This window comes from Mobula hypostoma, chromosome 23 (genome assembly GCF_963921235.1).
Source record: "Mobula hypostoma chromosome 23, sMobHyp1.1, whole genome shotgun sequence".
Classification (NCBI taxonomy): domain Eukaryota; kingdom Metazoa; phylum Chordata; class Chondrichthyes; order Myliobatiformes; family Myliobatidae; genus Mobula; species Mobula hypostoma.
In genome coordinates, this window is record NC_086119.1 from 24,212,805 (window position 1) to 24,228,466 (window position 15,662).

The 15,662-nt window shown below is 37.9% G+C and overlaps 1 protein-coding gene across 1 annotated transcript in view; it reads right to left on the bottom strand.

The window, feature by feature from the left end:
- The window catches only part of aatf (apoptosis antagonizing transcription factor), a 107,278-nt gene that overhangs the window by 72,438 nt on the left and 19,178 nt on the right, over positions 1-15,662 (bottom strand). The window contains exon 4 of the mRNA XM_063031865.1: positions 9,511-9,648. Within this exon, the coding sequence (XP_062887935.1) occupies positions 9,511-9,648 (138 nt within the window). The remainder of the gene's footprint in view (positions 1-9,510; positions 9,649-15,662) is intronic.

Genomic DNA, 15,662 nt, shown 5'->3' on the forward strand with positions numbered 1-15,662 from the left:
AATGTTGATTTATACACAACCTCCAAATTAAAGGCAGATTACGCAACATGCTTAAAATACCAAAGCAGCTGCAATCTGAGTACGATGCTAGAAAACTAATCCAGGATATAATCAAAACTGTTGCATTGAGTGTCTTATTCTTTCCAATTAGTCACAAAAATTTTTTTCTATTTTAATACACAGGGTGATCTCAAATCAGCCGCTTTTTATCAGTTTCTGGATTGTCATCTACAATTTCATTTTGAAGAAAATACTCTCAAACTTTATTCCTCTTTAAGGCTCTAACTTAATCATGGATTAGATTAGAGCTTTAAAGAGGAATAGTTTCACTTGTAATAAAAACCTTCACAAATTGCAACCATAAATAACTTCAGAGAAAATGTTGGTTATAAAGTGCACTGGAATGTACTCAGTGTGTGAAAGATGCAAAAGAAATTCAAGTTCAAATTCCATACTGCAGCTTGATCAAACAGATGTTTTGCACTCTATACTGGCAACGTCTATGTTTGGGCAGGTCAGGAGAATTATGATTATACTCAAAAATCCATATACATGTTTCCCAAGAAGGGTGACTAGAGAACCATCAGGCACTGTTATTTTTTTTTAATCAATGGGCTATCATGGGAAACCAAAAAAAAGATTAATTTTCATATTTTAACTAGGTAATCCTCTTAGAACTGTTCTAAACAGTTGTACGTTCAGGTTTTAAAATCTTTCCTGCAGCATCATCAAATACCATATTTATGTTTATAAAGTTTGCTGAAGGAGCATTAACCTATTAGTTGACTCTGTATAAATGCAGACCTGATCTAAGCACAATTCTGATCCAATCATAGGATTCCAATGTTCCAACTCAACATCCATTCACCAATATAAAGACATCCTGATCTAAGCATACAACATTCCCTAAACTATTTAAATTTTCATTGCTCAGCACACCAAATGCCGTCAAGTCCAGCAGTTGTCAGTTCCTTTTTTTTGCATAGTATTATGAATACCAAAGTATTTTAATTTTGATTCAACTAAAGTGCAGGCTAGGACGATTCAAGTCAATCACAGAAATCTCCACCTAAACATAATTATTTTGTATTTCTTGTCATTGATCTTCTTGAAACATACAAATATTCTAAAGGGTTGCAAAACTTAACGAATAGTTGAAAACCCCCTGGTCAAGCCATCCAGATACAGAGATCATAGTCTCAAAGTAAGGGGTCACCTATCTGCAAAAGAGAAGAGATGCTGAGGAAGCTCAGTTTATTCAGACAAATATTAATAATTTTATAGATATTATGAAAACAAGGTGATACTGAGGTAAAGAATTAGCTATGATCCAATGAATAGTGGAGAAAGCACACAAGAACGAGCGACCAATTCCTTGTCTACTTTTTTTAAAAAAATACTCATTTATATAGTCTTTGATTTTACTGAATTCAAAACATAAGGTAGTTAAATCCCTGGATTGGCAAGCAATCTATATAATGAATCTATAACTTTGGTACAAAATCCCTTTATTTAAAATTAGAAAAGAAAATATCAGGTGAATATAATTTCAGATTAGCATCAACTCTTCACAACATTTACTGAAAAATGTCAAACTGTAAATCAAGAATCAACATTAATATCTTTTCCAGTACACAAGTTTAAAGGAGAATGTAGTAATTGTTACTCCAGATCCAATACAGCATATATAAAAACATACCAAGATAAAGAATTCTATATAGCTTATAGACAAAGATTGACTATATGAACATAAAGTGATACCAGATACAGGAGTCTCTGTAAATAAGGTGACTCTGGCAGGAAATCATAAAGTGTTGGTGGTGGGGGTGCAGTGGGTGATAATATAATGTGGTGGTTTCTACAGATTGATCTTAGAGTTTAAGTGAAGAAAGCCTGCATTTCCTAATTTCAACACACACAAAATGCTGGAGAAACTCAGCAGGTCAGGCAACATCTATGGAAAAGAGTAAACAGTTAACATTTCGGGCCCAAACTCTTCATCAGGACTGGAAAGAAAGAGGAGGTCAGTACAAGCAGCTGGTGGGAAGGCAGAAAGAAGTACAAGATCGTAGGTGGTAGGCAAAACTGGGAGAAGTGGAGGGGGTGAAGTAAAGAGATGGTAAGTTGATTGGTGAAAGAGGTAAAGGGCTGGAGGTGAGTCTGATAGGAGATGATAGAAGACCAATGGAAGAAAGGGAAGGAGGACGAGCACCAGAGGGACATGATGGGCAGTTAAGGAGATATGGTAAGGCGGGGGAAAACAGGAATGGAGAATGGTGAAGAGGCGGGGGGGGGGGCACAATTACCAGAAGTTCAAGAAATTGATGTTCAGGCCATCAGGTTGGAGCCTATTCAAACGGAATATAAAGTGTTGCTCCTCCAACTTGAGTGTAGCCTCATCATGGCAGCACAGGAGGCCATGGACTGACACGTCAGAATGGGAAGTAGAATTGAAAAGGGTGGCTACTGGGAGAACGTGTTTTCTGGCAGACAGAGCATAGGTGCTCGGCAAAGCAACCTCCCAATCTACATCAGGTCTAATCGCAATACAGACAGGAGCACTGGATACAGTAGATGATCCCAACAGACTAACTGGTGAAGCATCGCCTCACCTGGAAGGACTTGCTTTGGGTGTCCAGCATCTGCAGATTTTTTCGTGTTTGCAACATCTGACTTCCTGGCAAATGCAAGAACCTAAGCAGGTAATGTTAAGATTAAGCTCTTTTGTTAAAACAAAGAGTTTGGTCTGAGGTGTCAAATTAAACAACTTTTTAAGCACAAAATTAATTTAACCAAAGTCAGAAAGTGTTTTATTCCCCTTCCAATTGGCTGACCTCATTTGAGCACAGGTGCAAATTAAAATGTCACCTTTACTTGATGCACTGACATTAAACAAATAGTGAACCAAAGAAAAAAAACAGTGAAGCAAAATCAAAACCTAGGTTTCAGTCTTTGCTTCGAAGTTTGCACTTGACTCGTGCATCACTCAAGTCCTAATGTTGTCTGATGTTCCTGGGTAGAATAGGAGTGTATCATTCTGTCCAAGTCATTTTCCAAAGAAATCCGTTGATACGGCCCTGTAACCTGCTTTGCCATTCACCAGAATTATAGCTGAACCCCCATGTTAAGTCCACTTTCCTGTCCAATCCCCACATCTCTGAATTCTCTTAATGGCCATAAGTCTATCCAGCTCATTGTTCTGAAATGTACTAAAATGACATCATTGCTGCTTGTGGTAGCAAACTCCAAAGAGTTGTAAGCAGCTAAGAAAAGGAATTCTAGGCCTCAAACGATTCCCAAATCCAAGACTCTATCCAGAGGAACCTGCTTCTCGGCAATTATCCTATCTATCCTCTTCAGAATATTACACATCTCAATGAATGCAGCTCTCATTAGGCAAGTATATTCTTGCTGATTTTGGAGACTAGAACACCACACAGGGCTGGTAGCTTCTAAGCCTACACTATTGTAACCATAATTCTTTTTTAATCTATTCCAATGAATGCCAAAATAGTATCTCCCATCTTAACTTTTTGCTGTACCTGAATGTTAACCTTCAGCATTTAAAGAAGTAGCATACCAAGATGCCTCTAAATAATATTTTCCAAATAGCAATAAACTGATGTTTTCCTACAAAATGATTCTCAGTTTTTTCTCATATTATACTACATCTGCCATCTCTTTACCATACAGTGCCAGTTAACTACCCAGAAAGAACATACAAAAAAAAACACATAACACTATTTGAAGAACAAGGGAGTTCTAATGGCTCTGATATTTATCACACAGCAACATCACTAGAATAAGTGAATCAGGTTATTCCTCTTATTGTCACCTGCGTGTAAATCCACTGGCTTGTTCCCCCATATTATGCACCATTGCCCAAGTTAATGAAAGAACGTAGCATGATCTTTATTTCTAAATGAACAATTTTTAACCAATAAACCACTTTCTTCGATAGAGTAAGTGAACGCAATTCAGATAAAGAGCAATATGAGATGGACTTTTTTTTTTGCTGTGGTACATAGATATGGCCATGTAATCCTCCATTGATATTCTACATCAGAATAGAATCTAATTCAAGAATAAACTTTACAGCTATAAATAAATCATAAATTAAACAGCTATTTAAATGAAGGACAAATTAAGATTGTTCTTTCACTAAGGATATAGATGTATTACCAGAACCTAAATTCAGCAAAGTCCTCAATTAGATGTTTGACATATTCTTCACATTTACAAACTTTCTATAAGCTAATAAACATAGTGGTAAAGAATTTTGAGGACTTTATTAATAGTACTGTTAAAATTAAGATCAGTAAATGTGCCAAAAGAGAGCACAATATTGACCTTCAAGGATCACAGTAGCAAATCACTAGCAGAAGTCAAAGGCTGACTTATAGATGGCCTGCTTACAATGCAAACCATACCTTGGGATAATGCATTAAAAACATTGTTCGAGTTCAGTAGCCAAGCCAAACTGGAGTTCGTCAATTATACACAAAATACACATATATACACACACACACTTTGTGCTTGTGTGATGGCATTAGAAATGTAACCTGAGATATTGTCTCTGCATCAGCATTACAGTGAGCATAAATTAGGCATTAACAACCAGTAACTAACAGATCCTTTTTCTACAAGGTTCAACAAACTTCAGTTTTACTTTCTCAAGAACTCAATACTCCATTTTAATGATACCACTGAATAATGGTAGTAAGTCATAGTTGGCTACTGCAGAAAAACTGAGCACATTATTTATTTATTATAACACAAAAGGAAGCCATTCCGTCCACTTGCCAACAGGACTATCCCAGTGTTTCCATTCTCCCTCACTCGTTCTCTCTGACTCCTGCAACTTATTCTCTCTCTCAAGTGACCAAGAAAGCTCCATATTCCAATGTGTAATTTATATCAGCCTTCTAGCACGTCTTTAGAACATGGAAGAAAAACCAGCATTTGATAAAGACACACACAGAGTTACAGGCAAAAATTACAAACTCCACATTGACAGCAGAGTCAGATCAAACCAGTATCCCTGAAGTTGTATAGCAGTAGCACTACTTCCTACACTAGCCTCAAAAGTACTAATTTCATTAGACATCCAAAAGGTGATCTAAGAGCAAAACTATACATTTTGGGGAGGGCAAAAGCCAACTTTACACATCTTTCTGTGATAGATTTAGAATCTGACTGTATACTGCATTATACAAAAAAAATCCACATAATTTGACCTCTTTTCATTAAGGTTAATTTTAGTACTCTTGATTTTGATTAAAGAATGATCCAGAATAATGGGCCAGCACTACGCTTGGATCTACACCACCAGATTCAGACATAATAGTTTATCAAATTCAGACCATTTCACAAAGTAAATCCTTTTTTGTTCTGCCTATAATCAGCTGCTGCTTTCACCTAAATTTAATTATATGCATGGATAAAAAAAAACTTTTTATAAAAAGGCAAGAGAATGCACAGGAAAAAAAATGGGAGAATACAGCAAAGTGTTTCAGTTTAGAGGGTTCTCGGCATGCATCTCCATACAACCCCAACAGGCACATTTTCCTTTATCATCCCAGATACAAAAAGCTGCAGAGATTTATTCAGATATTTCTATGGCATGAGAATGTTACTAACAAGGTAAGACTGATGATGCAGGGCTCATTTTATTTGGGAACAGAGATTTAATTGAGGTGTGCAGAATTACACTCAATTGAGACAGAGGAAAATCAGGGCTACTTCCCTTTACAGGAGGGATTAAAATTTTGAGACATCTGGTTGAAGTCTTAGAGCAGAGTTGAGGAAAACACTTTTATCCAAAGGATGGTTGGGATCTGTAAGTCACTGGCTAGAAGTGTGGTGAAAGGAGAAACTCATATCATATTGTTTTTAAAGTAACCTTCTTACTTTCTTAAAAGGTTAAAGAGGCTGCATCATGGTCTGATATGCCAAGTTGAATGTGGAACATAAAAAGCTACAGAGTAGTGGATTCTGCCCAATATATCCTGGGCACTTCCCTCCCCACCATTACAGGAGGTATTTCCTCAAGAAGTCAACTTCAAAGATCACCATCTGGGCAATGCCACACTTTCACAGGTACCAGTGGGCAGGAGGTACAGAAACCTCAAGTCTTAGACCACCAGCTTCAAAACCATCCACTTCCCTTCAACAATTTGGTTCTTGAACCAACTGACAAAACCCTAATCACTGCAGTTTAGCAGCATCATGACCCAGTTTGGTCACTTTGCACTAAAATGGATCTTGTTTATTTATGGAGGACAATGGGCCTGCCCATTTACCTCTCCTTCACTTCCATTCAGGACTCCAAACAGTCTTTCCAGGTGAGACAACACTTCACCTGTGAATCTGATGGGATCATCTATTGTATCCGGTGCTCCTGATGCAGCCTCCTCTACAATGGTACCACTCAAATGGGGAACCGCTTCATCAAGTACCTCTGCTCCATCCAGCAAAAGCGGACCTTCTCGGTGACACAAGATTTTAATTCCAATTCCAATTCTTGTGCCATGATGAGGCCACCTTCAGCATGGAGGAGCAACACTATATTCCATTTGGGTAGCCCCCAACCTGATGGCATGAATATAGCTTTTTCCTTCAGGTTAAAAAAAATCCCTACCCCCTCCCTTCTTCTTCAATTACCCACTCTGGCCTCTACCTGCCTATCACCTCCCCTGGTGCCACTCCTCTTTCCCTTTCTCCTGTGGTCCTCTCTCTTCTCCTATCAGATTCCTCCATCTCCAACCCTTGACCCTTCCTCAGGCTGGAAAGGAAGGGGGAAGACAACAGAATAAAAAGTTGGGGAGGGGAAGAAAGATAGCTAGAAGGTGATAGGTGAAGCCAGATGGGTAGGAAACGTAAAGGGTTGGGGATGGAGGAATCTGATAGGAGATAGGAAAAGAGAGTTGGCCCGAAATGATAACTGTTCATTTCCATGGATGCTGCCTGACCTGATGAGTTTCACCTCATTTTGTGTATCTTGTTGTTAATTTTTTTGTTCTAATTGTGTACTCTTGTAAAACTTGTGTACAATTTATGTTTTTCATGTTAATACTGTGCGCCTGTGATGCTGCTGCAAGTAAGATTTTCATTACACATATATATATGACAATAAAATTTGATTTTGACTTAATGGAGCACAAATTCAGAGGAAATGAAGAGAAGTTATATTTTTTAAAATAATGTCTAATTATTTCTATCTGCACTTTTAGTGACCTATTTAAACATGTAAAATATTCTTTAAAGATTTGTTCCAAATTTAACAATTTTTCTTAAGTATTTCTAAATAACAAATATTCAAAAAGCTAACAGATCTGAAAAAAAGATCAGCTCTGCAACACATCTCCATTGCTGACAGATTCTAGGATGAAGTTGCCCAGGTGTAGCCTTGCAGGGACTTAGTGGTGTATTTCCAAGCACAAGTAGGTGCCAGGGTTTCAAGCAGAGGTAGGTGCCAGGGTTAGCATGACTTGGTCCAGAGCTTTCTCATATTATAATAAGCAATTCCCATGAGCTCCCCCTCTCTCTCTCTTTCTCACATTTAAAATAAAAGCCAGGTAGATTGAAGAGCTTTGCACAACCATCCAAACATGTGCAAAGTTGTTTTGATATAAAAATGTACACAGAATGCATTACATTGTAAATTCTGCAGTTGCTGGAAATATAGAGTAACACACACATACACAATGCTGGAGGAACTCAGTGTGGCCGGCAGCATCTATGGTGAGGAATAAAGAGCCAACATTTTGGACTGAGAGTCCTGAATGGTCTCAGCCCGAAACTTCGGCTCTTTATTCTTCTCCATAGATGACGATAGACTTGTTGAGTTCCTCCGGCATCTTGTGCATGTTACACTGCAATATATTGTACTTGCAGATGCTGAAATCAAATTACAGCCAGTCAATTTCTGATATTGTACATAGTGTGAATGAAGACCCAGTACGATTCTTTCAAAAGTTTAATATCAACTCTTTTTATTTCTACTTGAGAATCTAGAAATTTGTTAACACCATGCTTTGGGTGAACTTACAGTAGTCAGAGACATTACTGACTTCTGAGATGCAACTGAATGTGCTTCAATTTGTAAAGGTTCTCTCAAGTAATACTGTGTAATCCACTCATGCCAATTTAATTGTAAACCCTGATCACATGATTGAAACATCTTTGGATTTCTCAGGTCCACTCTGAATGAACTTGGATTGCATACAAGTAGGAAGCTAGTTTAAGTCATGAAATGCAGTTTGAAGAATGAGTCACAAAGATGTATAGAAAAGCATTAAAGGAGGCCCCAGGTGTAAAATAGGCCTGTTCATAACACGTCAAATGATATTGTTACAGAAATGGTTTTTCATATCACCATTTGGCAATTTAGTCACTAAGCTGACAATTATACAACAGTAGTTTACCTCACAATACAGTTTCAGTTGCAGTGCATGCTGTTTTTATTATTGGACACAGTTGACTAATTTGACGAGTCAGAGCACCAACTGTTTATTCTGCAATACCTCTGTAATGATATTGCATTCCTGGCTGGTAATGAAACATGGCACTTTCCACAGCTTGTAATGTAACTCATTAAATAAGTTAACAACATGCATTTTGCAAACAAGGTGAAATAATTATTATGCAGTTTGACCCTTCCAATCACCTTCATTCAAAACAATGTATACATCAATCAAAATGCCAAATTACTGAAGTCCTATTTTTTCATTTATCTAATCCCAAATATGGTAGCACTCAAAATTAAAAGCACAGCTTTGCTATATTTGACCATGGCTGAAGTGCTAAACCGAAAGAAATTTGCATGTCTGAGATAAAAGAACAATGTGTTTATTTTATCATCACCTTATATGATTTATATTATAAACTGAACCTTTTAATGAACAGAAGCTTATTGGCTATGCTACTGACTGAATAGACTGACTAAAGCCTTATTAAAAGATGTTATTTACACACTGGATTATAGCACAATCTAAATTAATTAATGCCACTATTTTAATTGTAAGTTTTCAAAATGTGATTTTCTTATATATTCTTAGAACCTCTGGATTGCTTGCAAGGAATGCAAATGCAAAGCATTTTCCTTCATTTTGTCTATTTGATGCATATTAAGCTGGCTTTCTGCTGGATACTAATAGATTTAAAGTTTTCATCCTCTGCTAATCACTTGAGTTACACAAGGAGAACAGGTGCAACATTACAACTGATAATTTTAAACTAAAAACCAGAAATGATAAATCTAAGAGCTTGCACTTCATTAAATGTAACCCTGAATCACTCTAAAACATAATGTTTTTGAATCAATGGTAAATAGAACAGTAGTGGGAAAATGTTCCAGCATTTCAGAGTTTTCCAACCTGGAAGCTGTTTATCATTATGAAACGTGCTGGAGTATCAAACAAATACATCATTTTAGTTAACACTCACAAATAATAGACATCTGCATCCTGAAGCATGGTTACAAATTAAAATGAATTAAGTACAACTTACTGTCCTTCAAAGCAGCTGCAAATTCCAGTCCACCTTCCTTTTTGAAAGAAGGCATAGAATCTGGCTGTGGAAGAGTATTGGCAGTCACAAGCGCTTTCTGCAGTAGGATTCTTCCTTCAAGTAGTTGATCCCATAAAGCTTTAAAAGAGAGGAGGCAAATTATTTTAGTTGCTTCCACTCTACTCGACAATCTTGTCAATATTTAAGCAATTACTGTGTTGGAGTAGGGGTGTGGGCTAGGCTGGTGGTAATGCAATCAACTGTAGTTAAAGGATATAATGTCAGGTAGTTTTATCAATAAAGCATACATTTTGGTTATGACACTGCTTAATAGAAGTTGAGATACCTTTATAAACTTATTTTATAAACTTAGCAAAATCTCACATTTCAGATTCCAGTGTTTAATTCCGAGAGCATCAGCATAACAAACAAGGAATTTTACAATGACTTTGAAAGGAAAGAACTCTCCATTCCAACTGAGACCACTCCAGTGAGCTCTGCACCACAGGCTCTCATTGGATGCTGAAGGTGGTGTAACACCCAACTTGTATTGAAAGGTGCAAATGCTAATCTCTCTAGAAGAAAGCAAAATTGAGCCTGTAGTTGAATGTCTCTGCCCTCCACCCAGTTCCCCCTCCCAAAGCAAGGTACACTGTCCAGACTTGTATACTAACAAGTTATGCATTAAAGGACTGTTGGAAACTACTGAATTCTAACACACGTCAGCTAGTTCTATACTAGAGGCAGGAAATGGAAAACTAAAGAGTTCATCAGATTACGATTACCTAAGAAATAAAAACTACTTTGTGAAAACAACTTTTAGAGAGGAAAAACTCAGAATTTATCAGTTAAAAGATACATGTTAAAAAAAAATTGTGATTAGAATGCAAGACTAATTTCAAATTCTGTGTGGAAGGCTTAGAAATTTATCTGGACCTTTATTCGTCCAGGTATTTCTAAACCAGTGAAAGCAAGATTTAAATCGTAGCAAACAGCAAAAGAAGAATCTTAATTAGTTTTTTTACATAACAAAAGTTGAAAGCAGCCAAGACTGAGTCTAGTTTCATTTACAAGTACACATTCAGTTGCATTCAGTGATGTTAATACACCATCACCTATTCCTTCTCCCAATCTGGGCAGAAAGAAAGTTAAAACTGAACCTTGTATTCAGAAGAGTTAGTTAGAGGGACTTAGTATTCCCTGCATGTTTTACTGAAGGGTAACATGCACATATGGGGATTTTTCTCAGGTTACCAATGACGCGACACAGAGAAATCTTACTTTATGCAAATTCTCCCATACATTTTTATAGCATTTAATAATGTTTCATGGTTTTCATTAATAACTGAATACAGTATATATTACATTAGCTTAATTATGGATAGTGTTAGGGTTATTATCCAGTGAAACGAAATTACAGCAAGAATATGCACAGTGATACAATGTGGGAGGCTACAGAAAATAGGAGTTACTGATTTACGGAGAAATCTCTTATAGACAATCTCCAGAAATAGAATCCTTATGTATTCCAGAGACTGCCTGTATGGTAAGCAATCAGAAAGGCAAATGGTATGTTCACCTAGTAATAAGGTAAAGTTGTCCTGAAATTATACAGAATCTTGATAAGACAACAATTAGAATATTAGGCAAGATTAATCTTGTGCATAAAGAAAGATGTATTTACAATAGAATACAAAGATTTTGCCAAATTGATTCACGTGAAGGTGGGCCAAATAATACTGTAAAAGAGATTAAGCCGATTAGGCTTTGCACTCCACAACTTAAAAGAATAAGTAAAGGTCTCAATGAAACATCCAAAATTCTTATGAGGCTTAATACTTCCCTGATGTATCAACATCTCTGAGGATCTACTCTGGGCCCAACTTATCAATGCAGCTACAAAGGCAGCATGACAGCAGCTACGTTTCATTAGGAGTTTGAAGAGATTTGGTATGTCACCAAGAATGCTCACAAATTTCTACAGATGTACCATTAAGAGCATTCTAACTGGCTGCATCACCGTCTAATATTGGGGAGGGGGGGGAGGTACCACTGCACAGGATTGAAATAAGCTGCAGAGAGTTGTAAATTTAGTCAGCTCCATCATTGGCACTAGCCTCCGTAGTATACGGGACATCTTCAAGGAATGATCCATCATTAAGCATCCCTATCACCCAGGATTTCTCCTGTTCTCATTACTACCATCAGGAAGGGGGTACAAGACCTGAAGACACACCCTCAACAATTCAGGAACAGCTTCTTCCCCTCTGCCATCTGATTTTTGAATGAGCAGTGAATGTATACTGTATATACTTAATGTAATTCACTTCTTTTCTATTATTATGTACTGCATCATACTGCAGCCACAAAGACAACAAAATTTCTCGACATACACCTGTGATATTAAACCTGCTTCTGATGACATTTGCCCTGACTGGGTGCCTGAAATCAGCGGTAAATTATTCACAACTGAGGTAAGAAATGTATTTTCTCATTGGACTTTGATTCGTTGGAACTTTGTACTGAAAGGGCTATGGGAGTTAAGTCACTAAGTTTATTCAAGACGGATCAACAGATTTTTGGTAACAAGGGAATCGAGAGATAATAGGGATGGTGCAGCAAAATGATATTGGGACAAATGATCAGCCTTGACCATATTGAATGAATGACCAGGTATGAGGGTCTAAATGGCCTGATCCCATTCTTACCTAATAAGTAAAGGTAGTCATGGGGTTAATTTGCATTAATACCTCAGTATCTGGCAAAGACTCACTACATTCTGCCCCATTTATTTAATTTCCTCAATTCTGTTCTCCTTCCTACCCGTACACTATGGCATGCTTCCACAGAAACCAGTAGCCCATTTGTATCATGGCCCAAATGGCCTTCATCTGTCTAGAAATATCAAGCGCGTTGTGTTAGCCAAGGGCATCAAACCGGAACAATCTCAATGCACATACACTGTAAAGCAGAGATTGCTGAACAGGGACCACTGTCTGATTTTATCTCTTTCTAAGCCCAAGGACACTCAAGCTAAATGCAGTATCTCAAATGCCCAACAAGCAGTTTGAATTGAAAAGTGAAACTGGGAACTATGTTGATTTGTTTCAGAGGTCACTTGTTTTCATTTAAATTGAAAAAAGAAGTTTTAACTAAACTTAATCCACGGTCATCATAAAGACTAAGGCTTTGTAAATAAATATCCCAACATTGACATTTTAAGGAATTATCTAATCAACATTACTTCTTCAACTGATATCCACAATATTCTTGATTCAGGTTCTTGATTGAACATGGCATCAAAGGTTACAGGGAGAAGGCAAGAAACTGGGGTTGAGGAGAGAGAGAAAAAGGATCAGCCATGATTGAATGGCGGAACAGACTCGATGGGCCAGATGGCCTAATTCTGCTCCTATGTCTTATGGTCTTATATTCACAGGTTAAGAAGGGAAAGAACATTTGTGAATTTATATACCAATATGAAATTTCACTGTCTAAATTGGAAAATGTAGAATACAGCTGGCCCAGAAAGCATCATATACTGTATGCCTGCACATTTCAAGTTTCACATCAAAATATTATGGCAAGTGGTATTAATGGTTGCGTACAAAAGCACAAAGCTTATTACATACTGGTGTCCCCCGCTTTTTGAACGTTCGCTTTACGAAACCTCACTGTTACGAAAGACCTACATTAGTTCCCTGTTTTCGCTAACAGAAGGTGTTTCCACTGTTACAAAAAAAGGCAGCGCGCAAAAAAAAAATCAGCGCGCGCCCCGAGCAGCCGCTCTCCCCATTTGGAACTGCATTCTCGCTGGCATTGCTTAAACACGTGCCTGTGAGCAGCCATTAGCAAGATAAGTTCTGTGGTATCAGAAAAGCCTAAAAGAGCTCGTAAGGGTGTTACACTTAGCGTAAAACTAGACATAATTAAGCGTTTCGATCATGGTGAACGAAGTAAGGACAAAGTGAGTTTGGCTTGTGGAAGTTGGCGAAGATGATGTTGAAGAGGTTTTGGCATCCTATGACCAAGAACTGATAGATGAAGAGCTGATCAATTGGAAGAGGAAAGGATAACAATCGAAACCAAATGCAGTACCGAACAGACCGAAAGTGAAGTTGTCCAGGAACTGAATGTGAAGCAACTGCGTGAGATTTTCGCTGCAATGATAAAGTATGACTTTAATTTTGAAAGGGGACGTCGGTTTAGGGCATATTTGCAAGATGGTTTGAGTGCTTACAAAGAACTGTATGATAGAAAAATGCGCCAGGTTCAGCAGTCAAGCATACTGTCGTTTTTCAAGCCTTCCACATGAGCCACAGCAGACAACAAACCTCGAGCTTCAACATCAAGGCGGGCAGTCATAGGAGAAGATGATCTGCCTGCTCTAATGGAAACAGACGACGATGAGATGACACCCCAGTGTCCCAACACCCCAACCCCCAGGCTGCGGACAGATACCGATTCGCGGAGAATACAGCGGTAGCCAGGAGGCACACAGCACATCTTTAAGAAAAAAGCTGAAATAAACAAGTTAATTAATTAGGTGCCACCCGGCACATAAATGTTGGCCCAGATCAGAGGTGATGCAATCGGCAATCGCCTCTGATCTGGGCCGACAATTACGTGCCGGGTGGCACCTAATTAATTAGCATGTTTCTTTCAGCTTTTTTCTTAAAGATGTGCTGTGTGCCTCCCAGCTACCGCTGCATTCTCCACAAATCGGTATCGCTCGGCTGCTCGGAGGGTGGGGGCCACTGCACCACCCCAGCCTCCAACGACTCAGCCTAACACACCATCATCAGTGTGCTCTGCGCTGTCTTCCCGATTCCCGTAAGTGATACTACACTGTACATACATTATTTCTACTTTATATAGGCTGCGTATTTTTACGTGTTATTTGGTATGATTTGGCAGCTTCATAGCTTAAAGGTTACTGGAGAGAGTGTTTTTGCCGCGAGCACTTGCGTGAGATTTTCGCTACAGAGAACAGTGCAGGCAATGATTGGGGAAAAATATTTCTACTTTATATAGGCTGTGTATTTATCATATCATTCCTGCTTTTACTATATGTTACTGTTATTTCAGGTTTTGTGTGTTATTTGGCATGGTTTGGTAGGTTATTTTTGGGTCTGCGAACGCTCACAAAATTTTCCCATATAAATAAATGGTAATTGCTTCTTCGTTTTACGACATTCCAGTTTACGAACCATTTCACAGGAACGCTGTACCTCGGATGGCGGGGGAAACTTGTATAGACAGATTTGGGATACCTTTCTTAGTAAATTACAGGGGTATATCATGTAATAGATAATAGCCCACAATTTGCAGCCAATACACCTTCACTTAGACTTGATAACCACTTCAGTGTGACAAGCTTCAAACAAATGGTCCTGTACCTGGCTGAAGCATGTATCAACAGTGTGCCTGTTTAATCACTCAGACTAAACAACTTAGAATCTCCAGTGAGAGTCTAAGCCAGGAAGTGTAACTCAGAATACTTAACCTTTATAAAATCACACTCAAAAATCAAAAGAGAGGAATGAAAGAGAGGGAAAAATTATTGAAAATTTTACCATCAAAAAAAGTTCAACAATAATTAAAATTTTCCAGCTGAAAGGACCTTTTAGTGGCAATTAAATTTTATCACACCATTAAAAATCCATTTGCTACAGAATGGGCAATATTTTCTGTTAAGTTTGATAAGTAAGGTATAGAAATCTTGTACTTTCTGGTGGATTCAGCAATGACAGCAATATTCAATAGCAAGGAGAAATGGTGGGTTCATTCTTGAAATTGCCCCTTGGCTAGCATTTATGTGGTGAAGATGTTAATTTTTCAAGTTCAAGTTTATTGTCATCTGACTCTACATATATGCAACCAAACAAAAAATGTTCCTCTGGACCTCAGCCCACTCACACAACATACATCACACATAGCACATAATCCAAAATATTAAACTACGTTAATAAAATATAATTCAAAATTCATGTCCAGGTAAACAGTGAACAGCTCGCTGTCCTAATGATGAGAACTTGGTGGTGGCAGGGTATTCATTAGTTTCACAACAGAAGATGTCGTTACCCAGTCTGGCGGTCCTAGTCCTGAGGTTTCTGTACCTCCCTCTTGATGGTGGTGGATCAAAGAGATTC